The sequence below is a fragment of the Pongo abelii genome, chromosome 20 (genome assembly GCF_028885655.2).
Source record: "Pongo abelii isolate AG06213 chromosome 20, NHGRI_mPonAbe1-v2.0_pri, whole genome shotgun sequence".
NCBI classification, from domain to species: Eukaryota; Metazoa; Chordata; class Mammalia; order Primates; family Hominidae; genus Pongo; species Pongo abelii.
In genome coordinates, this window is record NC_072005.2 from 56,635,760 (window position 1) to 56,663,035 (window position 27,276).

Genomic DNA, 27,276 nt, shown 5'->3' on the forward strand with positions numbered 1-27,276 from the left:
GCAGGCGCACGGGCGTCAGGATGCGAAGTGTTTCTCCCGGCGTGCTCCGCGGCTCTTGGCTCACAGCCTTCCCTTCGCTGGTGGGAAGGATCCGAGATGGCGGCAGCCAGCGCTGGGGCAGCCCGGCTGCTCCTGCTCTTGCTGATGGCGGTAGCAGCGCCCAGTCGAGCCCGGGGCAGCGGTTGCCGGGCCGGGACTGGTGCGCGAGGGGTGAGTGCTCTTTAGCTGTGCATAGCGGGCGCGGTCTACGGATGTCGCGGGTCTTGGGTCTTTAGGTGGGTTACAGGCGGAAGGAGGCTGCGCAGGGCTGAGAGGGAAGAGGTGGGAGGGCTCTGGAAAGCCAGGCCTCAGTCACGCACGCGCAGGAGGGGCCTCGCCACGGTTGCAGGGACTGGGAGGGAGAGCAAGCGCACCTGTTGGAAGGCTCTGGCTCGGGAATATGTATGAGGGGGCGGGGCTGGGGGTGTGGAATCTTGGAGAATCCGACGTCTGGGCGGTTGAAATGAAGGAGGCAAGGTGAAGCCGGGCGCGGTGGCCCATCTGTCATCCCAACGCTTAGGGAGGCCGAGGCGGGAGGATTGCTCTAGGCCAGGAGTTCAAGACCAGCCTGGGCAACATAGCTAGCCCTGTCTCTACAAAAAATACTAAAAAAAAAAAAAAATTAGGCCGGTCGCGGTGGCTCATGCTTGTAATCCCAGCACTTCGGGAAGCCGAGGCGGGCGGACCACTTGAAGTCAGGAGTTCAAGACCAGCCTGCTCAACATGGTGAAACCCCATCTCTACTAAAAATACAAAAATTAGCTGGGTGTGGTGGCAGGTGCCTGTAATTCCAACTACTCGGGAGGCCGAGGCAGGAGAATCGCTTGAACCCAGGAGGCAGAGGTTGCAGGGAGCTGAGATCACGCCACTGCACTCCAGCCTGGGCGACTGAGCGAGACCCTGTCTCAGAAAAGGAAAATAAGGCATGGGAGGGGACTCTTGAGGAAGAGACTTTTTGTCTCCTAAATATGCGTGAATATGCAAGTTTGGAGATTGGAGAAAAGGAAAGCATGAATCTTGAATGTACTTAATAGGGACTGAACTCAGGCTGCATCTTGGCTATTGGGCTGTCAGGTGATAAGGAGGCCATTTGAATATTAGCATGAAAAAGAAGCCTTGGGAGAGGGAAGGTGTCAATTAACTCGAGTATTTGTGGTGCAAGTCTCGGAAGTGACCTTGGGATAGTTGCTTTGGCAATGAGGTTAGGCATGTTTGTAGGGTCTGGTTTTCTGGGGGTGAGGGAGTCCAGAGTATGAATATTCATGAAATGGGTGGTTTCTAGTGAAATAAAGGCAAGCAGCAGTGATTAACTTGAAGATAAGGCTCCTCCCTCAGCCCACCAGTCTGTCTGTCCTGGGCTCTGTGGGTGACTACTATGCTGAGGGCTTGGGTGGTCCTCACCTGGGGCCTTCTGTGTCCTCTGCAGGCTGGGGTGGAAGGTCGAGAGGGCGAGGCCTGTGGCACGGTGGGGCTGCTGCTGGAGCACTCATTTGAGATCGGTGAGTCAGGCAACGTCCTCTCCTAGACACTTAACATTGGTGCCCTGAGAAGTCAAGACTTGGAGTCCGGGTGCCTCCCATCGTATGACATTTACTAACATCCATTTACTAACAGATTTGCCTCAAGTTGGGGGAAAGGGGGACATGAAAGAAGAGGAACACTGTCTTTAAATGCCCCCTTGCCTGTGAGACAAATCTTAGTTTTTAAAAGGTCAGCACAGCAGTAATAATTTCAGAGCGGCTTTCCTGATCAGTCGCCACGTGCCCAGCATTAGTGGTTCCACGCTTTGCAAGTATTAACTCAGATGTCCTCACAGCAGCCATGTGAGGTGGTAGGTATTCGTGTCAGCCCCTTTTTCCAGAAGAGGAAACGGGCTCAGAGTAGGCACCACACAAGGTCTCATCGTGAGTGAGTGGCAGAGCAGGGGCCAGCTTCAAACCCAAACTTAAATTGCCATGATGCAGGTGTCCAGGTTCCCAGAGCTGGACGTCAGTGCTGCCCAGAATGTAGTAATCGAGTCTGAGGCCCTGAACCTGAGGGCACAAACCCTGAAGCTGGTGCCCCTCTGCAGACCCTGGCATCTGCTCAGTGAACAGCTCCCCTGATTCTGACACGGCCAGGTAGTTGGGAATTCCTGAACTCCACAGCCTCCGTATTTTGCAGTTGGGGAAGCTGAGGCTCAGAGAGGTTGTGTGGCTATCCCTGGGTCACCTGGCGAGAGGCAGGATTTGGGAGCTGTGGGGTTCATGCATCTGCTACGGGTTGCCTTGTGAGGTGGAACATGGTGGAGGTGTCCCCACTTTGCAGATAGGAAAATGGGGGCCAAGATGGGGAGGGAACCTGGTCACTCGGGTGGAGGCCGGGCCAAAATTTGAAGCTGGACCTCCTGGCCCTGCCTGGGTTGAAGGGTGGGTGGGGGAGGGGGCGTCTCTGAACCCGAGCTCCTCACAGATGACAGTGCCAACTTCCGGAAGCGGGGCTCACTGCTCTGGAACCAGCAGGATGCTACCTTGTCCCTGTCACAGCGGCAGCTCAGCGAGGAGGAGCGGGGCCGACTCCGGGTGAGGTGGGGCACTCAGGGCTGGGTGTGGATGGGGATGGAGGGTTTCCAGCTGTCTCTTCAGCCACCTGCTGCTGGTCCCTGGCAGCCTTCCCTCCAGGCCCAGGTGGGCTCCCAGCACCACCTGCCACTCTCAGCCTCTGTCCTCGATGACTGCCCCTGGTGGAACGGCATTGCAGTTCGTCTTAGCGCCGCCGGGCACGATGTCCTGCGTCACGGCCTCTTCCCGCACTGCTCCCTCTGCCAGCAGACCCCCTTCCCCTGCAGGTTCACACAATCGGCTCCTCTTCTTTTCCAGATCAGCTGAGCTGTTTCATGACCACTTAGATGAGATTTGCTTGTGAGGAGAAAGCCTCAAAATAGCTATGGTTGGACAGGAGCTCACTTCTGTCGCCCTGTGTTGTGGCAGCCTCAAGGGCCCAGCTCAATCCTCCGTAGGGGTCATGCAGAGAGGCCCCAGGGCTCCAGGCAGCAGGATAGAGAGGGAGAAAGAGGGGCAGAAGGAGCAGCAGCATTTAGAGAAAGCTTGCAAAAGCTGGCACAGCCCACTTCCACCCATCAGCCAGATGTAGCTGTGAGGGAGGCTGGGGAGCGCAGGCTTGATTCTGGTGGCCACGCGGTAAGGTCTGCCTGAGCAGCCTTCCTGCATGGTGCCCACATGATTCTCTTGTCACAGCTGCCCCCAAACAGAATTTATTGTGCGTGTAACTGGTACGTCCAGGCGTAGGGTGGACGCCAGGTGTGGCTGGATCCAGGCACAGTGAAGGCGTCCTCAGGACCGACTCCATCGCTGGGCTGGGCTTTGCCCTCCTTGTGGTGGCTTCTCCCTTAGGTGGGGCGGTCCCAGCTGCTCCTGGCCTCACCCACCAGCCGGGCCACCCCAACAGGAAGAGTCCCGGGCCGACTCAGGTTGGCTAGCCTGGGGAATGTGGGCCGTGATGTGGATGGGGCTGGAGAGGGGCCTTCGCGGAGGCCTGGTGGGCATCACAGCCTGTCCAGGGCTGACACCATCCTTTTGACCAGCACCCTCTTCTCCCATCCCCAGGATGTGGCAGCCCTGAATGGCCTGTACCGGGTCCGGGTCCCAAGGCGACCTGGGGCCCTGGATGGCCCGGAAGCTGGTGGCTACGTCTCCTCCTTTGTCCCTGCGGTGAGTTGGTGTCGAGGATGAGCCCCCTTCTCCCTCGTCCTCCTCACCCCCTACCCTGGTCCTGCTTCCACCATTTGAACCCCTGTGTTTCTGGAGCCCGCAGAGGCCTGGGAGACTCAGACCTGGCCTTGCCCTCCAAGGCCTCCTGGTCTGGAGGTGTCGGTCCAGGTAGCGGGTGCTTTCATGGGGATAGCATTGTGAGGACTCCGGGGTGGGGGGCGGTTGAGCTTGGGCCTGAGGGTGATAGGGAGCCATGGGGAGATTTTGAAAAATGCTCCGGGGGGCCTGTGGTGGGGGCGGGGGGAGGTTAGGGTGGAGCCCAGGCAGCAGGCTCCCCACCTCCACTGACTCCACTCCCCCCACAGTGCTCCCTGGTGGAGTCGCACCTGTCGGACCAGCTGACCCTGCACGTGGATGTGGCCAGCAACGTGGTGGGTGTGTCGGTGGTGACGCATCCTGGGGGCTGCCGGGGCCATGAGGTAGAGGACGTGGACCTGGAGCTGTTCAACACCTCGGTGCAGCTGCAGCCACCCGCCACAGCCCCGGGGTGAGCCTGCCTCTGCTGCCTTCGCGGCGCCCTTGGTACCTGCCCCGGCCCTTCCTGGCGGCCTCAGGGTCTCCAGGTCCCTGGACTCCGGGCCTCACCCTTCTTCTTCTCTCCCCTTGCCCCAGCCCTGAGACGGCGGCCTTCATCGAGCGCCTGGAGATGGAACAGGCCCAGAAGGCCAAGAACCCCCAGGAGCAGAAGTCCTTCTTCGCCAAATACGTGAGTGGGGCTCCCCCGCCTCCCCTATTCCCTTCCTGACAGTCCTTGCGCCTGGCCAGGCCCTCCGTGCTCCCACCCAGACTGCCCTATGGTGCTCGGGCCTGCTCCTTGTTCTCCGGGCCTCCTGCGTGGGGGCCCCTCGTCCTCCGGGCCTCCTGCGTGGGGGCCCCTCGTCCTCTGGGCCTCCTGCGTGGGGGCCCCTCGTCCTCCGGGCCTCTGCGTGTCCTGGTACCTGGGCTGAGGCTTGTTTGGGCCCCTCATCCTCCGGGCCTCCTGCGTGTCCTGGTACCTGGGCTGAGGCTTGTTTGGGCCTCTCGTCCTCCGGGCCTCTGCGTGTCCTGGTACCTGGGCTGAGGCTTGTTTGGGCCCCTCGTCCTCCGGGCCTCTGTGTGTCCTGGTACCTGGGCCGAGGCTTGTTTGCAGGAAGAGGGTTTGGAGGTGTGGTCAGGGGAGGTCCGGCCAGCTCTCGGGCGCGGGGTCCTGGGGGAGGTCTTGGCCTGAGCTAGGTTGGAGCCGTGAGGCTGGAGAGGAAGGGAACAGTGGAGGTTTCAAAGGAACGAGGGAGGCTTGGAAAGGAGGGGCGAGCAGGTTCTCCAGGGGGTTGTACAGGAAGGAGAGAGGAGTGGGTCCAGGAGGGATGTGGCCCAGGGAGGGGCATTGGGGGCAGCAGGGTGCCTGGGAGGCCTCCTGGAGCTGAGGAGGGAGGGGCCTGTGCTGCCAGCAGCAGGTCTGAGTCCCGGGGGCTTGGAGGCTGAGGCGTGGGGTGGGGAGGCTGGGGACGGCCGGAGGAGGTGGCTTCCGCCCAGGCCTCTGGTCCCTTGAGTATGGAGACTGGTGTTAGGTTGTAGCACAGGAGCCCAGGCAGGCCGAGGCCAGCGAGGAGGTCTGCGTGGCCTGAGGCAGGCTAGGAGGATGCTGAGGCTGGGATGGCTGAGCCCTGCTGTGCTGAGCGCCCTGCCTGAGGGCCTCACCCGCTCTGCCTGGATAGTCCAACAGCTGTGCTGCGGGGAACTGAGGCCCAGAGGCTGAGCCCTTGCCTGCTGGGCCCTGCCCTGCTGCCCACTCGAGCGCCCTCCCGCTCCCTGCTGGCCCTCGGGCCCCACGGCTGCCCGCTGGCCCTGACCTGCGCTCCCTCCCTCCCCAGTGGCACATCATCCTGGGGGGGGCCGTGTTGCTCACAGCCCTGCGTCCTGCTGCGCCAGGGCCCGCGCCACCGCCGCAGGAGGCCTGAGTGAGGACCGAGACCCCTGCCCCTCCCTGCGCCCCACCGGCCCTCCCTGACCTGTAGTGACGTAGGGGACCTGGGCGCCCTCCCCTTACGCGGCCTCCCCTCATGCCGGGCCCCACCTTCCCCACCCTGGGTGGGTGATGCCCACACTCACCTCCTTCCCCTCTCTCTCTCTTTCTGTGTCTGTCTGTCCATCCTTCCGTCCGGCTGCAGTGGATGTACATCATTCCCGTCGTCCTGTTCCTCATGATGTCAGGAGCGCCGGACACCGGGGGCCAGGGTGGGGGTGGGGGTGGGGGTGGGGGTGGGGGTAGTGGCCGGTGAGGGCCCAGGCTGGTCAACGTCCCGTCTTGCACACCCAGGGGCCTCCCTTTCTGCTGGAGTCCCCTGTGTCCTCAGCCATCCCAAGAAGGGTTTGCTGGTCCCTCCTTTCCCCCCGTCTCATGAGGCCACCTGGGCCAGCCCCTTGTCCTCTGCCTTCCTGCTAGCAGAGGAGTGGCTGGACTGGGGCCTTTGGCACAGGAGCTGGTGTCTCCTGCGCCCGCCTCCGCCATGGCCCCATGCAGCCCCAGGGGCTTCCCCCCTGCCCATGGACTAGAGCCTGAGATCCTGGCCACTATGCCAGTTCTGACCTCACATCCCCCTACCCTGAGCCCATGCAGTCTGGGAACATGCCGCCTTCTCTCCAGCCTCTGTGCCTTTGTTCCAGGTGGTCTCACCCTCCTGTCCCTGGCTGGGCTAGGTGGTCCTGTCCAGGCTCCTGCAGCGCCCCCCTCACTTTGACACTGGACTAGGATGCAGCCTCCCTTCCGGGTTCCCTTGAGGGTACCCTGGGTCCCCTCATCAGGGGCAGAGGCATGAAAGAGTCAGGGCTGGATGGCCAGGGGCTTCTGGGCCCCACGCCTAGCGCAGCCCCTGGGGTCATGGTTTGACATTTGTCTGCCTGGTGCAAACAAGGAATCCTTGCCTTTAGGGTGACAGGGCCTCCACAGGCCTCCAGACTTGAAGGAAAAGGTTTAAGATAAAAAAGAAAACAAAACCAACATTTAGTGGAGTCAAAGCCCAGACACTATAAACAGAACCCCCTCCACCGACCCCGCTGCCCAGCATCCTACCTGGACTGCGGTGCTACGAGGGCCTGCGGGCCTTTGCTGTGTGCCGCCCTCCCTGTAAGTCTATTTAAAAACATCGACGATACATTGAAATGTGTGAACGTTTTGAAAAGCTACAGCTTCCAGCAGCCAAAAGCAACTGTTGTTTTGGCAAGACGGTCCTGATGTAAAGGCTTGATTGAAATTCACTGCTCACTTGATAACGTTATTCAGAAACCCAAGGAATGGCTGTCCCCATCCTCATGGCTGTGTGAGGCTCAGCTGTGTCGTGTGGCAGTTTATTAAACTGTCCCCCAAATCGACACGCAGCTAGCCTCCTGCATTGTGTGGTTATAAATAGCACCCTAGTGAATGCTGTCGTCCAGTCTCTCCTGGGTGTGGTTTGAATGATCTCGGGATGCATGACTAAAATGGAATTACGATGGCAGATCGGAAACGCGCTTATGAACAAGTGATGGTTCACGTGAGTCGACTGTCAAGACCAGGTGGTGCACCGTGGGAAGTTGCCTTCCCTCCCATCACTTCTTTTTGTTTTTGAGACAAGGTCTTTCTCTGTCACCCAAGCTGGAGTGCAGTGGTGGTACCTTGACTCACTGCGACTTCCACCTCTCAGGCTCAGCGGTTCTCCCACCTCAGCCTCCTGAGTAGCTGGGATTTCAGGCGTGCACCACCACGCCCAGCTAGTTTTTGTATTTTTTGTAGAGACAGGGTTTCACCATATTGCCCAGGCTGGTCTTGAACTGCTGGACTCGAGTGATCCACCTGCCTCGGCCTCCCAAAGTGCTGGGATTACAGGCGTGAGCCACCGCGCCTGGCCTATTTTTGGTAATTTTAATAAAGAAGATAGTCTTAGCATTGCTGACTTCTGTTTCTTTCTCCACCTGCAGGAGATAGCTTATGCTTTTTCTGTCTTCATTCCATGTGAATCCTGCTTCACTCTTTTCCTAGATGATTCCCGAAATATTTACTAATGCTTTTTTTTTTTTTTTTTTGGAGGCAGGGTTTCGCTCTTGTCACCCAGGCTGGAGTGCAATGGCACGATCTCAGCTCACTGCAACCTCCGCTTCCTGGGTTTAAGTGATTCTTCTGCTTCAGCCTCCCAAATAGCGGGGATTGCAGGCGCCCACCAACACACCTGGATAATTTTTGTATTTTTAGTAGAGACAGGGTTTCACCATGATGGCCAGGCTGGTCTTGAACTCATGACCTCAGGTGATCTACCTGCCTCAGCTTCCCAAAGTGCTGGGATTACAGGCATGAGCCACTGTGCCAGGCCTACTGATGCTTTTTGGGAAGTGTTCACAACTCGGAGTCCTGGTCCCTGTGTCTGATCTGCAGATGCCTTCTACCCCGGCACTGGGGGACATATTTTTCCTGGGTTGAACATTGGGATCTTTATAAGCCTGATTATGTCCTTTCCCTCTAAGACTCAGTTGCTTTCAGGCTGGCAGGGTTACTCTGTGGGATATTCCAGGAAATGCCTGAGCTCCTTCTGGCTCCCCTAGGGTTCTGTTCTTATTAAACTTTTCTTCCTGGTCTTGCCAGTCCCTGGGGAACCCACTCACTATTTTATTTTACTGACGGGGGTATCCAGGGATGAAGTATGAAACTCAAAAGATAGAGTAGGTTGGCCAGGCATAGTGATTCATGCCTGTAGTCCCAGCTGTTTGGGAGGCTGAGACAGGAGGATCGCTTGAGCCCCGGAGTTCGATGCTTTCCTGAGCTGTGATTGAACCACTGCACTCCGGCCTGGGTGACAGAGGGAGACCCTGTCTCCAGAATAGACAAAAGATGCAGTGGGATCCACGTTGAGAAACCGTATGCTCACCCTGGGCTCCAGCACCCACTTCCCCTCCCTGGAGGCAGCCTGAGTTTTCTGTCCCCTGGTATTCTGCAGATACTCTCCACAGAAACAAGCAGATGCACATGTCAGCAGTTTTGCAAGTGTTGCTCTTTTTCCCCACCTTCTTTTGACACAGCTGGGGCAGTTTCCATCTCTGGTATAAGGTGCCATCTTATTCCATCTCTGGTGTAAGAGTGTGTTGCTGGATTTGAGTTGTTTTAAGCAGCACTGCAGGAATCCCCCATTGTGCTGCATCATTTTGCACACGTGTGTGTCTGTGGAAGACGTGGCCCAGTGGGGCCCCACCTTGCTGGGGGACAGGGATGTGTGTGTGATGGTGGTGCATGCTGTCCCCTTGCTACTGCAGGTGTCTGCCCCACCCCTTCACCCTGGAGGTTCCAGACAGCCCCTCTTCACCAGCGATTCCCCAACTCATCTCCAGCTCAGATCCCACCCCTGATCTCCAGACTCATGGCCCCATCTGCCTCCTGGGCTCCTTCCCCGGGATGTGCCTCAGGGGCCACTAAAGGAGCCAGGGCCTCCCACCTGCCCGGGTGCTCCTCCAGGGATCTTTGTTCCAGTGAGTGGTGCCACTACCTGCCCAACCTCATGGACCAGAACACTGCCCTGTCCCAATCACGTTCCCCTATGCACCACCATACCTACCCCTACAGTTCTTCCTGGCCTCATCCCTTCACCTCTGTCTCCATGGCCTTGGTCCCAGCTCAAGCCTCCTACTCTGCCACCTGGACCATCAGCCCAGCGTCCTCTTTGGCCTCCCAGCCCCCAGCACCCCCCTCAGTCCATCTCCCTAATGGAGGGCTTCCTGACACTAGAGCTGACCTCACTACTCCCCTGCTCACAGCCCTCCCTGTGGCCCCTCACCTCCCGCAGGATAAAGTCCCAACCCATCCTTCTGTGTCTCCTCCTCTCTGTCTCCACTCTCCTGACCCTAACTCAACTGTCATTCTCTGCCTTCTGGACCCTCATCCCAGCCTCGTGACTTCTGGTCTAAGATGTGAGAGCACCTGGCAAGGTAAATGCTCCAGGAGGGGTTGCTCCCTCCCATTTCCTGCCACCAGAAAATGTTATTGGCTCCGTGGCATTGAGAAAGCTTCCCTCTTCCCAGCCTAGGGTTTCATGTGGGCATTTAGGTGCTCCCAGTACATAGTTGCATGGCAAACAATCCTAAAATATGCAAGACTACATTTAGTATTTTGTAAAATTCTTTACTAACCCCAAATTGTCTATTGGAAACTATAGGCTCCTTTTTTTTGGTGGGTGGGGGGCAGGTGTGTTTGTGGGATGGAGTTTCACTTGTCACCCAGGCTGGAGTGCAGTGGCTCAATTTTGGCTCACTGCAACCTCCACCTCCCAGGTTCAAGCAATTCTCTTGCCTCAGCCTCCTGAGTAGCTGGGATTACAGCGGTGTGCCACCACACCCAGCCAATTTTTGTATTTTTAGTAGAGACCGGGTTTCACCATGTTGGCCAGGCTGGTCTTGAACTCCTGAGCTCAAGCGATCCACCTGCCTCAGTCTCCTAAAGTGTTGGGATTACAGGTGTGAGCCACCGCCCCTGACCTCTGTAGGCTTCTTTAACCCATCAGAGAGACTCCTTGGTAAGGATTAGGGGCTAGTTACTGGTGCCTCTTCAGCTGTCAGTCCATCCTCCTTTGTTTGTACCCACCTTCCAGTCAGCAAGGCACAACAATGTTGTTACAAAGGAAACAAACTCAATTTGGCCCATTTTCTGGAAATGCAGTCTCCCAAACAGGTTTGTGTGAACCAATATTCCATTTTCCTTTGTTTCCCATGTGCAGTCCCAGTTGCATTTCCATGGGAGCCGATCCACCCACTCATAGAATGACTTGAAAATGTGTGAAGTTCAGAAGTTTCATACCAAGAAGTTTGCTGAGTATGATGTTTATATATTGATTAGGAGTAAAAATGTTCATTTTTACAAAATATTACAACTTCTCCCTCTCCCCTCTTTCCACCCAGTATCCACTGTTCCTCCCCCAGGCATTCTGGTCACTGTTCCTTTTTGTTGGGATCATTCTTGGTGTCTCATACAGCTGGGTTGCAGCTCCGTTCTTTGCCAGGAGGTGGTGATAGAGGATTCCACGCACTCAGAATGTCTCAGGCCGGCGCCTGTGGCTTTTCTCAATGGAGGGAAGTGTCCTGCAGGGGGCGCTGTTGGTCCTTCAGGCAAGGTCGGGTTCCCTGGAAGTCTCTGTCTTAGCAGTTGCTGGTCTTCAGAAACATTGGGCACCGATTTTCTCATCTCTGAAATGGAATTCAAGTGAGGTCCCCTCAGTGCTGAGGTGCTTCATGTTGTCAGAGGAGGAATTGGGGAGGGAGCAGAATGGAGCAGAAAGGCGTCATCCCCTGCTCACTGAGCTCAGATAGGAGGCCAGGGATCAGCAGATTCAGGAGCCCATTCCTGGCCAACCCCAGGGGACCCACCCAGTCCTGTCCCTGCTCCTTACATGCTGTGTGTCTTTAGGCAAGTTGCTTCCTGTCTCTGAGTATCTTCTTTGTTTCCGCCTTCCTGGGCCTAGGGCAGGCCTGATTCCTCCAGGCAGTGTCCAGAGTTCCGGACAGATGGAAAAGAAAGAGAGAATAGGTGTCACAAAGGTCCATCCACTCCTGGGCCTCAGGCTTGGGGGCCCTGCTCAGGGCTAGCCTGTTTGGGTCTCAGTATGAACTCCTGCCTCCTGCTCAGGACCTGGGAGCAGGCAAGGCAGGAACAGGAGAGGGAGGCAAAGGCCCACCAGGCAGGGATGCAGGGGCCACCTGGAGACGGAGGAGATGGGCTCCTGGGAGGGAGGCCAGTGGGAGTGAGAGCTCAGAGGAGAGAGAGGGAGAGAGAGCCAGGAGAGGAGACAGGTCCAGAGAGGAGGGAAAGGAAAGGACAGGGCAGAGACAGAGGAACAAGAGAGAGGGAAGGAAGAGAGACCCAAGGGGGAGAGACAGGGAAGGAAGAGGGAGGTGAGCAGAGGAAGAGGCAGATTCAGAGGAGAGAAAAGAGGTGGAAATCAAACAGGAGAAAGGGGGAGGAAAGGAGGGAGGAGAGAGTGCAGGAAAAAAGCAGGAGGAAAGAGCCAGACGCGGTGGCTCACGCCTGTAATCCCAGCACTTTGGGAGGCCGAGGCAGGCAGATCACGAGGTCAGGAGATCGAGACCATCCTGGCTAACATGGTGAAAACCTGTCTCTACTAAAAATACAAAAAAACAAAAAAACAAAAAAAAAAAAACAAAAACTGGGCGTAGTGGCGGGCGCCTGTAGTCCCAGCTACTCGGGAGGCTGAGGCAGGAGAATGGTGTGAACCCGGGAGGCAGAGCTTGCAGTGAGCCGAGATCGTGCCGCTGCACTCCAGCCTGGGCGACAGAGTGAGACTCCGTCTCAAAAAAATAAAAAAAGAAAGAAAGGATGGCCAAAGCCGGGGGGGAGAGACGAAGAGGGAGAAAGAAGGAAACAGAGTAGGGGGTCAGAAGTGGAAAGAGAAGAAAAAAACAAGGGCAAAGGAAGATGAGGGGGTGAAAAAAGGGACAGGAAGGAAGAGAGGGAGAGGATGAGTGCCATGGCTGGTGAGCTCGGAGAAGAGGGAGGCAGAGAAACTGGTGAAGGAGGGAGCGTCCTAGGGAGAAGCGGGTAGGGGAGAGGGGCCGACTGCCCAGGGAGAGGGAGGGATGGAGGAGCGGGGAGCTCCAGCCAGAGAAGAAGAAAGAGAGAAAGGAGAGAGCCAGGAACTGGGAAGGAAAAGAGAGCTAGGAGACCGTGAGACGGAAAGAGAAGAGGGTGTAGAGAGAGGAATAGTGGCTGGGAGGAGAGAAAGGGGATGGAGAGAGGAGGAGGGAGGAGCACAGAGGGAGAGGAGAGGAAACGGCCAGAGAATCTGCTAGAAGGGAGAGAAGAGAGAGAAGAGCCAGACGGGGAGACCAGAAGTGAGAAAAAGGAGGGTGGCCGCAGAGAGGACAACGAGGAAAAGAGAACAGGAAGAGGGGAAAAGAGAACAGGAAGAGGGGAAAAGAGAAGAAATGGGAGAGGGAAGAAGGGTGGGAGAGAAAACGGAACAGAGAGGGGGCAGAGACAGCGGACTGGACCGAGAGGGAGACGGAGCGGTGCGGAGGGGGAGACAGAAAGAGGGAGGGAAGGAGGGTAGGAGAGGGCTGGAGATAGGGGAAAAGAGAAAAGGAGGGTAGGAGAGGGCTGGAGAGAGGAGGGAAGTTAAGAAGGGAAGGAGAGAGACAGACATTAGGGAAGAAGGAAAGGAGAAAGGAAAAAATACAAAAAAGGGCAGAGAGAAAAGAACAGGCCGGGCATGGTGCCTCGCACCTGTGGTCCCAGCACTTTGAGAGGCTGAGGCAGGAGGATCACTGGAGCCTGGGAGGTGGAGGCTGCACTACTGCACTCCAGCGGGTGAGTGAGCTAGAAAAAAAGAGCAGAAAGGAAAGAAGAGGTGCATGAGTGTGGAAGAGCAATATGGAGAGAAAGAAGGGAGAGAGGATTGGAAGTAGTAGGGGACAGAGGACCATACCGCTCCAGCTGAGGAGGGGGCACCCCTAAGACAGCGTCAGCCCAGAGACTGGGACAGGAAGCAGGAATGTGAAGCAGAGGTTAGGAGCCAGTGCGAGGCAGGGAGAGGGCCAGGTAGCTGGGAGGCAGGGGTGTCGTGGGCACAGCCCAGGCTACTGCAGGGACAGGCTGCCAGACCCGGTGGGTCCAGGTTGGGAACTCGGCCATGCAGCAGAAACGTTCCCTCACAGAGACATTCCCTGCCTCAACAGGGCGCGGCCACCCTGGGGCCATCTCTGTGACCCAGGGAGAGAAAGGACAACGAATGGGACTAGACAAGGATGGGGAGTAATGGAGCAGCTGTGGAAGGTGCGGCAGAGAAGGGCCCAGGAGAAAGGAGGAAGGGAAGGAGCTGGGAGGGCGGGAGAACAGGAGACAGAATAGGACAGAGACAGCTGCCCGGAAGGATGGGAGAACAGAAAGGGAGGAAACGCCGAGCACTGACCTGGGGGATGAGAGTAAAGAGAAGTGAAGAGGGATTGGAAGGGAACTGGAGAATGAGAGAAGCAAAGGCGGGGTGCGTGTAGGAGGGCGGGAGAGCCAATGACAAGACAGAAAAGGCACAGAAAGCAAAGCAAGACTGGACTCCTCATCCGGTAACACTGCGTCAGGTCATCGCTCTCCCACCCTGCCCCCACCCCCATAACTGAAAACAAGTAGGAACCTAGATAAAATATTCTTAACCATTTTTTTTTGAGACGGAATCTTGCTGTGTTGCCCAGGCTAGAGTGCAGTGGCGCGATCTCGGCTCACTGCAAACTCCGCCTCCCGGGTTTAAGTGATTCTGCTGCCTCAGCCTCCCGAGTAGCTGGGATTACAGGGGCCTGCCATCACGCCTGCTAATTTTTGTATTTTTTAGTAGAGACGGGGTTTCACCATTTTGGCTAGGCTGGTCTCGAACTCCTGACCTCATGATCCGCCCACCTCGGCCTCCCAAAGTGCTGGGATTACAGGCGTTGAGCCACCGTGGCCGGCCGTTAAAAGCATCAAGCTACATACAAGACCATAAGGAAGCTGTGGGTCAACGCGGAGGGACGTGGGAACCCATCCCGGTGAAGCGGCAGCCTCACGTCCTTTCTCCCAGGGATCTGTTGGTCGGAGACATCTGGACTTTCATGTGGACAGCCTGGGTGACAGGGGGACCCAGGGCCCTCACCTGGGCTACCTGGGGTGGGTAGACCCTCCACTGTGCCAAGGTGCAGCCTGGGCTCAGAGGAACATGCCCTCCGCCTAGTCCCTGACATCCTTTTTACATCCAACACGCAGAGCAGGGGCGCGAGCGAGCAGGCAAGCAGGGAAGGGAAAGACAATGAGCAAGAGCCAGCGAGACGGTGGGGCGGATGGCAGAGGCTTCGCTGCTGGAAAATCAGACGCAGACTACGAAACGCCTGTGCTCGCTATGTTAATAATAAAAGGCGAAAAACCAGGCTCATTGATACACTGATATTAACCAGAACAGAGTACTGTGGGAGACAGGTGAGGAAGAAAGCAGAAGAGGGAAGGCTAAGTTTCCTGCCGTCCACTTTGTGACCTCCTGCATGATGGCGCGTCCTTCCAAGTCAGGGGGTAACGTCCCTGTGGCCCAGATAACGAGCTGCAGACGGACGGGAATGTACAACTGTGGAGACATGCGAGCTTATGGTCCCAGGACCTGGCAGGACATGAAACGAGTTTCTTAAAGGGTGAGACAGATTGCAGGACCAGTCGTCCCGATCGTCCAAGGCAGGATAAAAATATCCCAGCACGCGGAGGAGCCCTCCCTGCCCAGTCTCCTCCGAGGGGCCTCGGGGCCTCTGCAGCTGCAGCTGTTGCAGTCATCAAGAAGACGGGGATGCGGGAGGGGGACAGGGACCGGGAGGCGAGGGGATGGCGGGAGTCGGGGGTGGGGTTGGGCGGGGTGGGGAGGGGTGGGGAGAAGGCTGTCAGCACCAGGCTCAGACGAGCCGGTGGGAGCAGAGACGAGGAGAGGGAAGGGTCAAGGACAATGACTGGCAGAGAAACTGGAAAGGAAGGAGCGGGCATGGAGAGGCGGAGCTGGGAAGGACTTGGGGGACCAGAGGCGAGGGGAGAGAGAGCTTGTGGGGTGAGGGAGAAAACAGAGAGGAAAGAGCGAGGAGAACAAAATACCAAGAAGGTCAGGAAAGAGCCAGTGAAGGTGAGGATGGAAAGGAAACAGGAGAGCCCCATGGAGTGGAGGATGGGAGAAATAGAGTGTGTGTCAGAGACAGAGAGAGGGAGAGAGAGATGGCGAGAGACAAGGAGAGAGAAAGAGACAGAGACATTGAGAGAAACAGAGATAGCGAGAGAGTGAGAGAAAGACAGGGAGACAGCAAGAGGGAGACCGAGAGAGAAAGAGTGAGAGACAGAGAGAGAGAAAGAGTGAGAGACAGACAGCGAGAGACAGACAGCGAGAGAGAGACAATGAGACAAAGCAAGAGACAGAGAGAGACAGTGAGAGAAACAGAGACAAAATGATGGCAAGAGAGAGCGAGCGAGACAGCGAGAGACACAGACTGATGGCAAGAGAGAGCGAGCGAGGCAGAGCGAGAGACACAGAGACTGATGGCAAGAGAGAGCGAGCGAGGCAGAGCGAGAGACACAGAGACTGATGGCAAGAGAGAGCGAGCGAGGCAGAGCGAGAGAGACAGAGACAGCAAGAGATGGGAGAGACGGAGAGAGAGAGACAGAGACAGCAAGAGATGGGAGAGACGGAGAGAGAGAGACAGAGACAGCAAGAGATGGGAGAGACGGAGAGAGAGAGACAGAGACAGCAAGAGATGGGAGAGACGGAGAGAGAGAGAGAGACAGCAAGAGATGGGAGAGACGGAGAGAGAGAGACAGAGACAGCAAGAGATGGGAGAGACGGAGAGAGAGAGAGAGACAGAGACTGAGAAAATGAGACAGAGACAGCAAGAGATGGGAGAGACGGAGAGAGAGAGACAGAGACAGCAAGAGATGGGAGAGACGGAGAGAGAGAGAGACAGAGACAGCAAGAGATGGGAGAGACGGAGAGAGAGAGACAGAGACAGCAAGAGATGGGAGAGACGGAGAGAGAGAGAGACAGAGACAGCAAGAGATGGGAGAGACGGAGAGAGAGAGAGACAGCAAGAGATGGGAGAGACGGAGAGAGAGAGAGAGACAGCAAGAGATGGGAGAGACGGAGAGAGAGACAGAGACAGCAAGAGATGGGAGAGACGGAGAGAGAGAGAGAGACAGCAAGAGATGGGAGAGACGGAGAGAGAGAGACAGAGACAGCAAGAGATGGGAGAGACGGAGAGAGAGAGAGACAGAGACTGAGAAAATGAGACAGAGACAGCAAGAGATGGGAGAGACGGAGAGAGAGAGAGACAGAGACAGCAAGAGATGGGAGAGACGGAGAGAGAGAGACAGAGACAGCAAGAGATGGGAGAGATGGAGAGAGAGAGAGAGAGACAGCAAGAGATGGGAGAGACGGAGAGAGAGAGACAGAGACAGCAAGAGATGGGAGAGACGGAGAGAGAGAGACAGAGACAGCAAGAGATGGGAGAGACGGAGAGAGAGAGAGACAGAGACAGCAAGAGATGGGAGAGACGGAGAGAGAGAGACAGAGACAGCAAGAGATGGGAGAGACGGAGAGAGAGAGAGACAGAGACAGCAAGAGATGGGAGAGACGGAGAGAGAGAGACAGAGACAGCAAGAGATGGGAGAGACGGAGAGAGAGAGACAGAGACAGCAAGAGATGGGAGAGACGGAGAGAGAGAGAGACAGAGACAGCAAGAGATGGGAGAGACGGAGAGAGAGAGAGAGAGACAGCAAGAGATGGGAGAGACGGAGAGAGAGAGACAGAGACAGCAAGAGATGGGAGAGACGGAGAGAGAGAGAGAAGCCACCAGGAGCATGCGGAGGGAGCCAGGTGGAACTCACTGAAGGCGCAGGGAGAGGAAGGGGAGGCAGGAGGGAGAGGAAAGAGGAGAGGTAAATCCAAGGGACAGAAACTGGAGGCAAAGGAGGCGGAGGAGGGAGGCAGACCAAGGACACAGGCCCCACCCGCAGTGCTGCCCCTTGTTCCCGGCCCCCTTGTCTCCTGACACAGTCCAGCCCTGTGGACGTGCACAGTGAGACCGGGGCCCCATCAGCGCCTCTTCTGGGGGTCGGGTACAGATGATGAGGAAATGACAGGGCGGGGATGTGAGGGAGGACCCAGCGCAGGGGAAGGAGAGAGGACAGAGGACAGTGGGGGTTGGCAGTCTGGAGGACAAGGGAGAAGATTCCAGAAAGGCTGAGAGACACAAGGTGGACAATCAGGAAAAGGTGGGGCCGGGTGGAAGCGTGTGGAGGACTGGCATATCGCCCAAGGGAGGAGCAGCGTATGCGAGACCTAGACAGGAGGAAACACTGAGGATCCAGCCAAAGAGAGGACACGCAGGGACAGGAACAGCCTGTGTGTGTGTGTGTTATGGAGAGAGGGGAGGAGGAGGGGGAAAGAGGAGGAGGGAGAGGAAGGAGGAGGAGGAGAAGGAAGGAGGAGGAAGAGGAAAGAGGAGGAAGAGGGAGGAGGAGGGAGGAGGAAGAGGGAGGAGGAGGGAGGAGGAAAAGGAAAGAGGGCGAGGAGGAGGAAAGGAGGAAGGAGGAGGGAGTAAGAGGAAGGAGAAGGAAAGATGGAGGAGGAAAGAGGAGGAGGTGAAGGGAGTAAGAGGGAGGAGGAGGAAGGAGGAAAGGGGGAGGGAGGAGGAGGAAGAGGAGGAGAAAGGAGAGGGAGGAAGGAGGAGGTTAAGGGAGTAAGAGGGAGGAGGAGGAAGGAGGAAAGGGGGAGGGAGGAGGAGGAAGAGGAGGAGAAAGGAGAGGGAGGAAGGAGGAGGAGAAGGGAGGAAGGAGGAGGCGGAAGAGGAGGAGAAAGGAGGAGAGAGGAAGGAGGAGGAGGAGGAAGAGGAAGGAGGAGAAGGGAGGATGGGGAAGAGGAGGAGAAAGGAGGAGGAGAGGGAGGAAAGAGGAAGGAGGAGGAAAGAGGAGGAGGAGGGAGGAGGAGGAGAGTAAGAGGGAGAAGGAGGGAGGAGGAGGAAGAAAGGAAGAAAGGAAGGAGGGGAAGAGGAGGAGAGGGAGGAAGGAGGAGGAAAGAGGAGAGGGAGGAGGAAGGAGGAAGAAGGAGGAGGAAAGAGGAGAGGGAGGAGGAAGGAGGAAGAAGGAGGAGGAAAGAGGAGGAAGAGGGAGGAGGAGGAAGAAGGAAGAGGATGAAAGAGGAGGGAGGAGGAGGAAGGAGGAGAGGGAAAGAGGAGAAGGAAGGACCTGGAGGAAGGGGCAGGAGGAGGAAAGACAGGGAGGAGGAAAGGAGGAGAGAGGAGGAAGGAGGAGGAGAGGAGGAGGAAGGAGGAGGGGGAAGAGGAGAAGGAAGGAGATGGAGGAGGAAGGAGGAGGGGGAGGAGAAAGGAGGAAAAGGAAGGAGAAGGGGGAAAGAGGAGGAGGAAGGAGGTGGGGGAAGGAGGAAGAAAGAGGAAGAAGAAGGGGGGAGGAAGGAGGAGGAAGAGGAGGGAGGAGGAGGGAGGAGGAAGGAGGAGGATGGAGGAGGAGGGGTAGTTTCAGGAAGAATAATGAAAAGAAAGAAGAGGTGATCAAGAAGGTGGGAGTGAAGGACGCTTGCTGGCATGTAGTGGGAGGGAAATTAGTGTATGGAGGAAAGTGTGTGGCAAAGAGAAGTTGGGGCTGGGCGCAGTAATCACGCCTGCAATCCCAGCATTTTGGGAGGCCGAGGCAGGTGGATCATTTGAGGTCAGGAGTTCGAGACCAGCCTGGCCAACATAGCAAGACCCCATTTCTACTAAAAATACAAAAATTAGCGAGGCATGGTGGCGGGTGCCTATAATCCCAGCACTTTGGGAGGCTGAGGCAGGAGAATCACTTGCACCGGGGAGGTGGAAGTTGCAGTGAGCCGAGATCGCTCCATTGCACTGCAGCCTGGGCAACCGAGTGAGTCCCCATCTCAAAAAAAAAAAAAAAAAAAAGGAATTTGGGGGCATGCAGAGACAGGAACAGTGGGAGAAGGGGTGGGGGGAGAGATTCAGAGAATGGGAGAGAGGAGAGGGCGAGAGACAGAGGAAGGGGGTCCCAGAGGAGAGGTAGGAGAAACGGGGAGGGGCAAATCCTCTTTCCCACCCGAGCCTCAGTTTCCTCATCTGCTCCCTCAGGTGGTGAGGAGTCCAGGGACCACCCGCCAAGTGTCTGCAGGGCAGAGAGGCCTGAGGAGGGGAGAAGGAGGTGGAGGAAGGAGGCTCGGGCTTGAATCCAGTGTGGTGACTGGCGGCAGAAGCATCCCCTCTGTGGGCACGGGCTGCCTCTCAGGCTCAGATTCTAGAGTGTTCCTTCCTAGAGTCCCTCCAGGCCTCCTTCAGCTTCCCCCACCCCAACCTGACCTGGGAGGGAGTGGCCATTGTCATCCACATATTTTTTCCAAGGGAGAAGTCAGGCTGCAGCCCACATCCTCCTTCCTCCTCCTCTTTGCTGCAGCCCCGCGGGGTGTAGCTGGCCGCCCCTTCTAGGGCTGTGGCGGCTGAGACTCCTGGGGGAAACCTAAACCCCTTCCATGTGGAAGGTTTGGAGCTTCCACCGCTGAGAAGGAAGAAAAAGGGAGTCGGTGGAGTGGAAGGGGCAGAGGGAAAGGAGGGTCTAAAGAGAGTCTCCTGGTACACAGTCGGCGCTCAATTGGTGCCCTTCCCCTTTCCTAGGGGAGAGCACAGAGAGCAGGAAGGCAGAGAGAGAAAGGGAAAGGGGGAATCGAGGGTGAGAAGGGGAGGCCGTATCTATAAAAAGCCTGGCACACAGTCGGTGCTCAATAACTGCCCATTCCCTTCAGGACCACATGAAAAAGGACAAGAAACTCCCGCAGAGGAAAAGCAGAAGGAGAGGCAGCCTAAAGAGAGGGACATGGGGCCAGGCGCGGTGGCTCACGTGCCTGTGTAATCCCAGCACTTTGGGAGGCCTAGGCGGGCAGATTGCCTGAGCTCAGGAGTTCGAGACCAGCCTGGGCAACACGGTGAAACCCCGTCTCTACTAAAATACAAAAAATTAGCCGAGCATGTTGGTGGGTGCCTGTAATACCAGCTACTCGGGAGGCTGAGACAGGAGAATCGCTTGAACCCGGGAGGCGGAGGTTGCAGTGAGCTCAGATTGCCCCACTGCACTCCAGCCTGGGCGACAGAGCAAGACTCCATCTCAAAAAAAAAAAAAAAAAGAGGCACTGGTGGAAAGTGTGAAGCAGACCAGTAGGTGTTTGTTAAGTGTTATTTCTTTTCCCCAAGAGACAGGAGAAAGTAAAGAAGAAGTGAGGAGAGGAGGAGGAGGAGGAGGAAGAGGAGAAGGAGAAGAGGAAGAAGAGAGGAGGAGGAGGAGGAGGAAACTCCAGCAGAGAGAATAGAAGAGACTGTTGTGTGCGAAGGAGACAATATATGTAAAGTGACTAATACACAGTGCCTAATAAATGCCCATTCTCCTCCCTGGAAGCAAGCACAGAGAAAGCAGCCAGGAGGAAGGGAGCAAGCAGAGAGAAGGAGAAAAGGAGAGAAGGGAGAACAGAGCCTGTGAGGCAAGCAGACAGTGTAGATGAAGGGGCAGCATACAGCAGGCACTCAATACATGCCTATTTCCTCCCTCAGGAAAGAGCTGGCAGGGCAGAGAGGAGGGGGAGAAGCTGGAGAAGAGAAGGAGGCAGGGAGAAGAGAGGAAATGAGAACAAGTGCGCTGGTGAGGTGGGCACACAGGAGACACTCAATAAATGCACATTGTCTTCCTTGGAGGAGCAAGAGAACAAGACAGAAACGAAGGCACAGACAGGAACGAGAGGAAAAGGTGTTGGCCCAGGAGGCCTCCGTGGGGGCGGAGGAGCAGAGGGAGGAGGGATCAGTGAGAGGAGTGTGGCAGAGGAGAGGATACGCAGGGAGGGGGCATTGCAGCTAAACCATGGGGCACACAGGAGGCACTCAATAAACACCTGTACCCTTCCCCAGAAAAGGACCCGGAGAACAGCAAGGGGATAAGCTGGCAGAGCAAGAGGGGCAGCAAGAAAGAGGTAAGAGGAGATGAGGGATGTTAATTGCCTGGCATACAGTAGGTGCCCCATAATTGCTTTTTTTTTGTCCCCAAGAAAGAGCCAATGGAACAGAAAGAGGTTAGAGATAAGGGAAGAAGGTGAAGTGAAGGGTTAGGGGAGAATAAGAAAACTGTCTGGCACACAACAGGTGCTCAATAAATGCCCATTTTCTTCCCTGGCAGACAGCAGAAAGAAGCAGAGACTGGTGGAGTCAGTGGAGACTGAAGGGCAGGAGGAGAGTAGAGAAAGGACATAATTGCTTGCATACCAGAAGTGCTCAATAAATGTAGTCCTTGCCTTGGAAGAGGGCAGAGAGCTCAGAAACACAAGGAGACGACAGAAGAGGGACCGAGGAGGAAGAGAGTGAGGACAGAGGTATGTAAGGTGTTTAGTACACAGTAAGTGCTCAAAATGTGTCCGCTCCCTCTGCCAGGAGAGAGCAGAAAGTCAGAAAGGAGAGGAAACCAATAGAGAGGAAAGAAAGGGGCCAGGCGCCGTGGCTCATGTCTGTAATCCTAGCACTTTGAGAGGCAGAGGTGGGAGGATCGCTTGAACCCAAGAGTTTAAGACCAGCCTGGCCAACGTAGAGAGACCCTGTCTCTACAAAAAATACAAAAATTAGGCTGGGTGTGGTGGCTCACTCCTGTAATCCCAGCACTTTGGGAGCCAAGGTGGGTGGCTCACCTGAGGTCAGGAGTTGAAGACCAGCCTGACCAACATGGTGAAATCCCGTCTCTACTAAAAATACTTAAAAATTATCCAGGCGTGGTGGTGGGTGCCTGTAATCCCAGCTACTCAGGAGGCAGAGGCAGGAGAATCGCTTGAACCCAGGAGTTGGAGGTTGCAGTGAGCCGAGATCACGTCATTGCACTCCAGCCTGGGCGGCAAGAGCAAAACTCCATCTCAAATAATAATAATAATAATACAAAAATTATCCAGGCATGGTGGTGCGTGGAGTTCCAGCTACTTGGGAGGCTGGGGTGGGAGGATCACTTGAGCCCAGGAAGTCGAGGCTGCAGTAAGCTGCAGTTGTATGCGCTCCAACCTGGGCGACAGAGTGAGACCCTGTCCCAGAAAGAAAAAAAGAAAGAAAGGAATGGGGGTGGGGGGAGGAAAGAATGTAGTGAGAGAGGAGCCACATTCCTCAACTCCTCGGCGCATAGTAGATGCTCAGTAGATGCCCGTTTCCTTCCCAGGAGAGACCAAGCAAATCAGAAAGAGAAAGGAACTGGGGCAGAAGGGACAGGAAAGCAAGAAGGATGGAAAGTGCAGACACGGTTAGGGGAATTGCCTGCCAAGCATCAGGTGCTTAATAATTGCCCATTTCTTCCATGGAAGGAGCCAGAGGCACAGGAGGAACAAGTAGAGGGCGCCGAGGATGGCACACCCGAGGCGGGAGGCGGGGTGTGTGAGGAGAGGCGAGGAGGTATTTTGGGTGCATACAGCAGGTACTCCATAAATGCCTGTCCCCTTCCCCAGGCAGAGCAGAGAAAGCAGGCTGGGAGTAGGTGGAGACCCCAGGAAGGGAGGCCCGGGGAGAAGGAGAGTCTGAGGATGGAGGCTGTGGGCCAGGCCCGCAGGAGGTGCACCTTCCCCAACCCAGCAGCTGCTGTGGCCACCGTCCCCTGTGGTCCAGCCCACAGGCCTCCCCAGCTGGCCGGCTCCTCCGGAGCCCTGACAAGGGCCCATTGTCCTGGGCCTGGCACCGCCTGGCCTGGCCTGGCCGGGAGGGGGAGGGGAGGCTGCCCAGCCCTGCCCGGCTCTTGTCCCCTGTGTCTGTTTGTGTGTATTGGAGTTGGGGGGCGCTGTCTGATCTCTCTGTCTCTGTCTCCCCGTCTCTCATGTGCTGTGTCTCCGTGACCTGCCGTCTCTCTCATTTCTGAGCTTATGGCCCCCATCTTGTCTCTGTCTCGCTCTGTCTCTTTCTCTGTCTCTCTCCGTGCCTGTCTCTGGTTCTCTCTCTGCATCCATCTCTGTCTCTGGGAGGGAGGAGCCCCCACCCCCAGCTCCAGAATTCCCACCCCCTACACCCAGGATCAGGGCTGGGGGCCGAGCTGAGAGGCAGAGGAGTGAGGAAGGAAAGAAGGAGGCGCAGAAGGGAGAGAGGTGAGGACAGAAACAGCTTTATTCAGCAGGGACCGCAGAGGCCCTGGAGGGCTTTGTCCAGGGAGCTGGGGAGAGAGGAGGAGTCGGAGAGGAGAGACAGACAGAGACAGAGAGAAGTGGGGGGAGAGACAGAAGCAGAGAGAAGTGGGGGAGAGACAGAGACAGAGAGAAATGGGGGGAGAGACAGAGACAGAGAGAAATGGGGGGAGAGACAGAGACAGAGAGAAATGGGGGGAGAGACAGAGACAGAGAGAAATGGGGGGAGAGACAGGCAGAGAGAAATGGGGGGAGAGACAGAGACAGAGAGAAATGGGGGGAGAGACAGAGGCAGAGAGAAGTGGGGGGAGAGACAGAGGCAGAGAGAAGTGGGGGGAGAGACAGAGACAGAGAGAAATGGGGGGAGAGACAGAGACAGAGAGAAATGGGGGGAGAGACAGAGACAGAGAGAAATGGGGGGACAGACAGAGACAGAAATGGGGGGAGAGACAGGCAGAGAGAAATGGGGGGAGAGACAGAGACAGAGAGAAATGGGGGGAGAGACAGAGGCAGAGAGAAGTGGGGGGAGAGACAGAGGCAGAGAGAAGTGGGGGAGAGACAGAGACAGAAATGGGGGGAGAGACAGGCAGAGAGAAGTGGGGGGAGAGACAGAGGCAGAGAGAAGTGGGGGAGAGACAGAGATAGAAGTGGGGGAGAGGCAGAGACAGAGAGAAATGAGGACAGAGAAAGAGAAGTGGAGGAGAGACAGAGAGAAGTGGGGGAGAGGCAGAGATAGAAGTGGGGGAGAGGCAGAGACAGAGAGAAATGAGGACAGAGAAAGAGAAGTGGAGGAGAGACAGAGAGAAGTGGGGGAGAGGCAGAGACAGAGAAGTGGGGGAGAGACAGAGATAGAAGTGGGGGAGGCAGAGACAGAGAAGTGGGGGAGAGACAGAAAGAGAAATGGGGGACAGACAGAAAGAAATGGGGGAGAGACAGAGAGAAGTGGGGGAGAGACAGAGAGAGAAATGGAGAGACAGAGATAGAAGTGGGGGAGAAACAGAGACAGAAAAGTGCGGGAGAGTCAGAGAAGTGGGGGAGAGGCAGAGATAGAAATGAGATGAGAGATAGAGACAGAGAAGTGGGGGAGAAGCAGAGAAAGAAGTGGGGGAGAGGCAGAGACAGAAGATGGGGGAGAGACAGAGATAGAGAGAAGGAGACACAGAGAAAGAGACACAGAGATACAAAGGCAGGGAGAGACAGACAGAGATGGGGAGAAAAGGGAGAGTAAGAAAGAGAAACGGGGTGCTGAGGGAGACTGAGAGAAAGTTGGGGGGAGGAGGCAGAGACATAGAGAAGAGGTGAGAGGAAGAGACAGATGAGACAGATGGAGAGACAGAGAGAAACAGATGGGGAAGGAGGAGAGATGGAGAGAACGACAGGGAGAATGAGAGAGAGACAGTGAGAGAGGAAGGGAGATGAGGCAGGAGAGAAGGAGATAAAGAGAACTGGGGAGAGGGACACAGAAAGATGGATGGGGAGAGAGACAGAGACAGGGAGAAAGAGAAGGAGAGAGAGACGGAGAGAGAGAGGAGAGAGGGAGACAGCAGGAGAGAGAGGGAGAAAGAGAGAGATGGGGAGAGAGGGAGATGGAGAGAGAGAGGGAGAGAGAGACAGAGAGAGACAGGGAGAGAGAGATGGAGAGAGAGAGAGAGAGAAAGACAGAGGGAGGCAGAGGGAGAGAGAGACACACAGAGGGAGAGAGAGACAGAGGGAGAGAGAGACAGAGGGAGACAGGGAGAGAGAAAGACAGAGAGAGAGAGACAGAGGGAGGCAGAGGGAGAGAGAGACACACAGAGGGAGAGAGAGACAGAGGGAGAGAGAGACAGAGGGAGAGAGGGAGAAAGAGAGAGGGAGAGAGAGACAGAGGGAGAGAGAGACAGAGGGAGAGAGAGACAGACGGAGATGGAGAGAGAGACAGGGAGAGAGAGACGGAGAGAGAGACAGAGGGAGAGAGAGACAGGGAGAGAGGGAGAGAGACAGAGGGAGAGAGAGACAGAGGGAGAGAGAGACAGAGGGAGACAGCGGGAGAAGACGCGCGGAGCCTTGCGGCAGGAGGTCGAGGAAGGAACAGCCCCTCTCACCTGGCGTCGGTGGCAGCTGAACCCTGGGCCCGACCGTGCGATTTAAGGGGTGCCCTGGGGGTGAGACCGCCCCCCCACCCAACTGCCTTATCTGGCCAGACCCAGCTCTGTGAGCTAAATCGGGCAGCAGCTGTCACCACCAGGGGGTGCGGGACAGCTGTCTCCCTCCCTCCGCACCTGCCCTGCACCTGCCTCGTGACCGCAGCCCCTCCCTCTCCCCTTCTGCAGCCGGGGGGTGTGGAGAGGCCGCTGGCATCTGCACGGGGTGCCCCAGCCCCCTCAGCTCTGGGACGGGCCTGGCTGGGTGCCCTGGGGCAAGCGGCAGCCCTCTGAGTCCTGAGGCGCTCCCCTGGGAAGAGCGGTCCCAGCGGATGGGGGCACAGGCGCTCTGCACTGTGAGGGGCAGACAGTAAGTGCTTAGTTGATGGGATGACCTGGTCTGCCGTGCCTGCTCTCACCTGCCAGAATGTGGGGGTTGGGGCAGGAGGGAGTGGGAGCAGGAGGAGGTCAGCCGGCCCCTCTCCCCCCACCCCCGGCACCCCCAGCTCCTCCTCCCTGGGCTCCTCGCTCCGGACCTTATTTGGCCATAGCCCAGGACGCACCTGGGGGCCACAGCCCCGCCTGCCACTCAGGCCCAAGAATAGCAACACTCAGGCCCCCGCCAGTCTGTCTGGGACCTGCGATGGGACAGGCGACAGGCACAGGGTGGCAGGGAGGGGCCCAGGGGCACCGAGAGAAGGGGAGAGACGCAGACAGAGGGGAGAGACAGCGAGTTGAGGAGAGACCGAGAGACCGTGGGAGAGACCGAGAGACAGGGTCAAAGAGACAGAGAGGGGTGGAGAGAAATGCCCAGCAAGAGAGATAGAGAAGGGAGGCTGAGACAGGCGAAGCGAGAGACAGAGGGAGACACAGAGACAGAGGGGGCTTAGCCAGGGGCCCGGAGCCAGACACCCAGACGGGGCAGAGAGCGAGACCCACACCAGCAGAGGCACGGGGAGCCTGGCGGGCGGGCAGGAGGTGCAGAGGTCTGGGTGGGATGGGGCCAGAGCCCTCCGGGAGTCAGGGTGTCTGCATCCCCCAGCAGCTTCCCCTCTGGTGCTGTCTGGCTTTTAACTTTACGACCTGCCCTTTGACCTTGGGAAAACTTGCAAACCAGAACCTGGTCCATGCGCAGCCAGGGCTTTTGTGAGCGAGTCCTGCGGGGCATCAGCTCCACCTTGCCTTGGGTGTCATGGGCAGCTCGTGGGCTGCCTGGATGAACTGCCTGCCTGGGGCACGGGCCTGTAGCTCCAGGAGGGGACACACCCCAAGCCGGGGACCCCTTGCCTCCCTGTGCCTGAGTCCCCCACTTCTGCAGGTACCTAACGGGGATCCCCAGGTTCAGCTAGGCCCCTGGGCACCTTCCACTCATTCCTGCCTCCTCACCTCCCACGGCCCACCAGCCTCAGACCCTCCTCTCTGTTGCCCTCAGGGGCCTGGCTCAAGCCCTGCCTCTCCCCTCCCAGCCTCCTCCTGGGCCTCCTGGCCTCTGGTTCCCCCTCCCTTCTGTGCCTGCAGCCCCAGAGGGGTCTCTGCACCCAGAGCTGACCTGCCCTTCCCTTCTCGCAGCTCCCAGGCTGCCTCGCAGGTCCCGCCTGGTTGGGTTCCTGGCCGGGACCCACCCTCCTCCTTCATCACCTCCTCAAATAACTCTGGCGATAAACAGCCGTCGTGTTCCAG

At 57.0% G+C, this 27,276-nt stretch overlaps 1 protein-coding gene and 1 long non-coding RNA gene across 5 annotated transcripts; one reads left to right on the top strand and one right to left on the bottom strand.

Annotated features, from left to right (window-relative positions):
* Positions 1 to 27,276, top strand: EMC10 (ER membrane protein complex subunit 10). Of its 4 annotated transcripts, XR_008516255.2 has the most exons (11): positions 1 to 210; positions 1,466 to 1,538; positions 2,491 to 2,600; positions 3,645 to 3,749; positions 4,115 to 4,296; positions 4,422 to 4,515; positions 20,547 to 20,695; positions 21,252 to 21,313; positions 21,517 to 21,709; positions 22,531 to 22,639; positions 27,166 to 27,276. XR_008516255.2 is itself a non-coding variant. In XM_054538937.2 (7 exons), exons 1-7 carry the CDS (start codon positions 97 to 99, stop codon positions 6,065 to 6,067), a joined length of 789 nt encoding a protein of 262 aa, XP_054394912.1. In that variant the 5' UTR covers positions 1 to 96; the 3' UTR covers positions 6,068 to 7,710. The 4 variants fall into 4 exon arrangements, 2 of the variants coding, with proteins under 2 accessions (XP_054394912.1, XP_054394913.1); XR_008516253.2 differs by lacking the exons at positions 22,531 to 22,639; positions 27,166 to 27,276 and having other exon boundaries at positions 20,547 to 21,313; positions 21,517 to 22,234; XM_054538937.2 differs by lacking the exons at positions 20,547 to 20,695; positions 21,252 to 21,313; positions 21,517 to 21,709; positions 22,531 to 22,639; positions 27,166 to 27,276 and adding an exon at positions 5,957 to 7,710.
* LOC134760729 (uncharacterized) lies at positions 6,908 to 11,366 on the bottom strand. Its single transcript, XR_010138652.1, has 2 exons — positions 11,189 to 11,366; positions 6,908 to 10,985 (listed from the first exon to the last, which is right to left on the bottom strand). It is a non-coding gene; the product is annotated as an uncharacterized LOC134760729 (long non-coding RNA).

What these genes read in the sequence shown, in the direction of transcription:
- EMC10 (XM_054538937.2), top strand. Translation starts at nt 97, where the DNA reads ATGGCGGCAGCCAGCGCTGGGGCAGCCCGGCTGCTCCTGCTCTTGCTG. An exon ending in CCGGGACTGGTGCGCGAGGG is followed by an intron (nt 211 to 1,465) that starts GTGAGTGCTCTT and finishes TGTCCTCTGCAG; the next exon opens with GCTGGGGTGGAAGGTCGAGA. An exon ending in GGAGCACTCATTTGAGATCG is followed by an intron (nt 1,539 to 2,490) that starts GTGAGTCAGGCA and finishes AGCTCCTCACAG; the next exon opens with ATGACAGTGCCAACTTCCGG.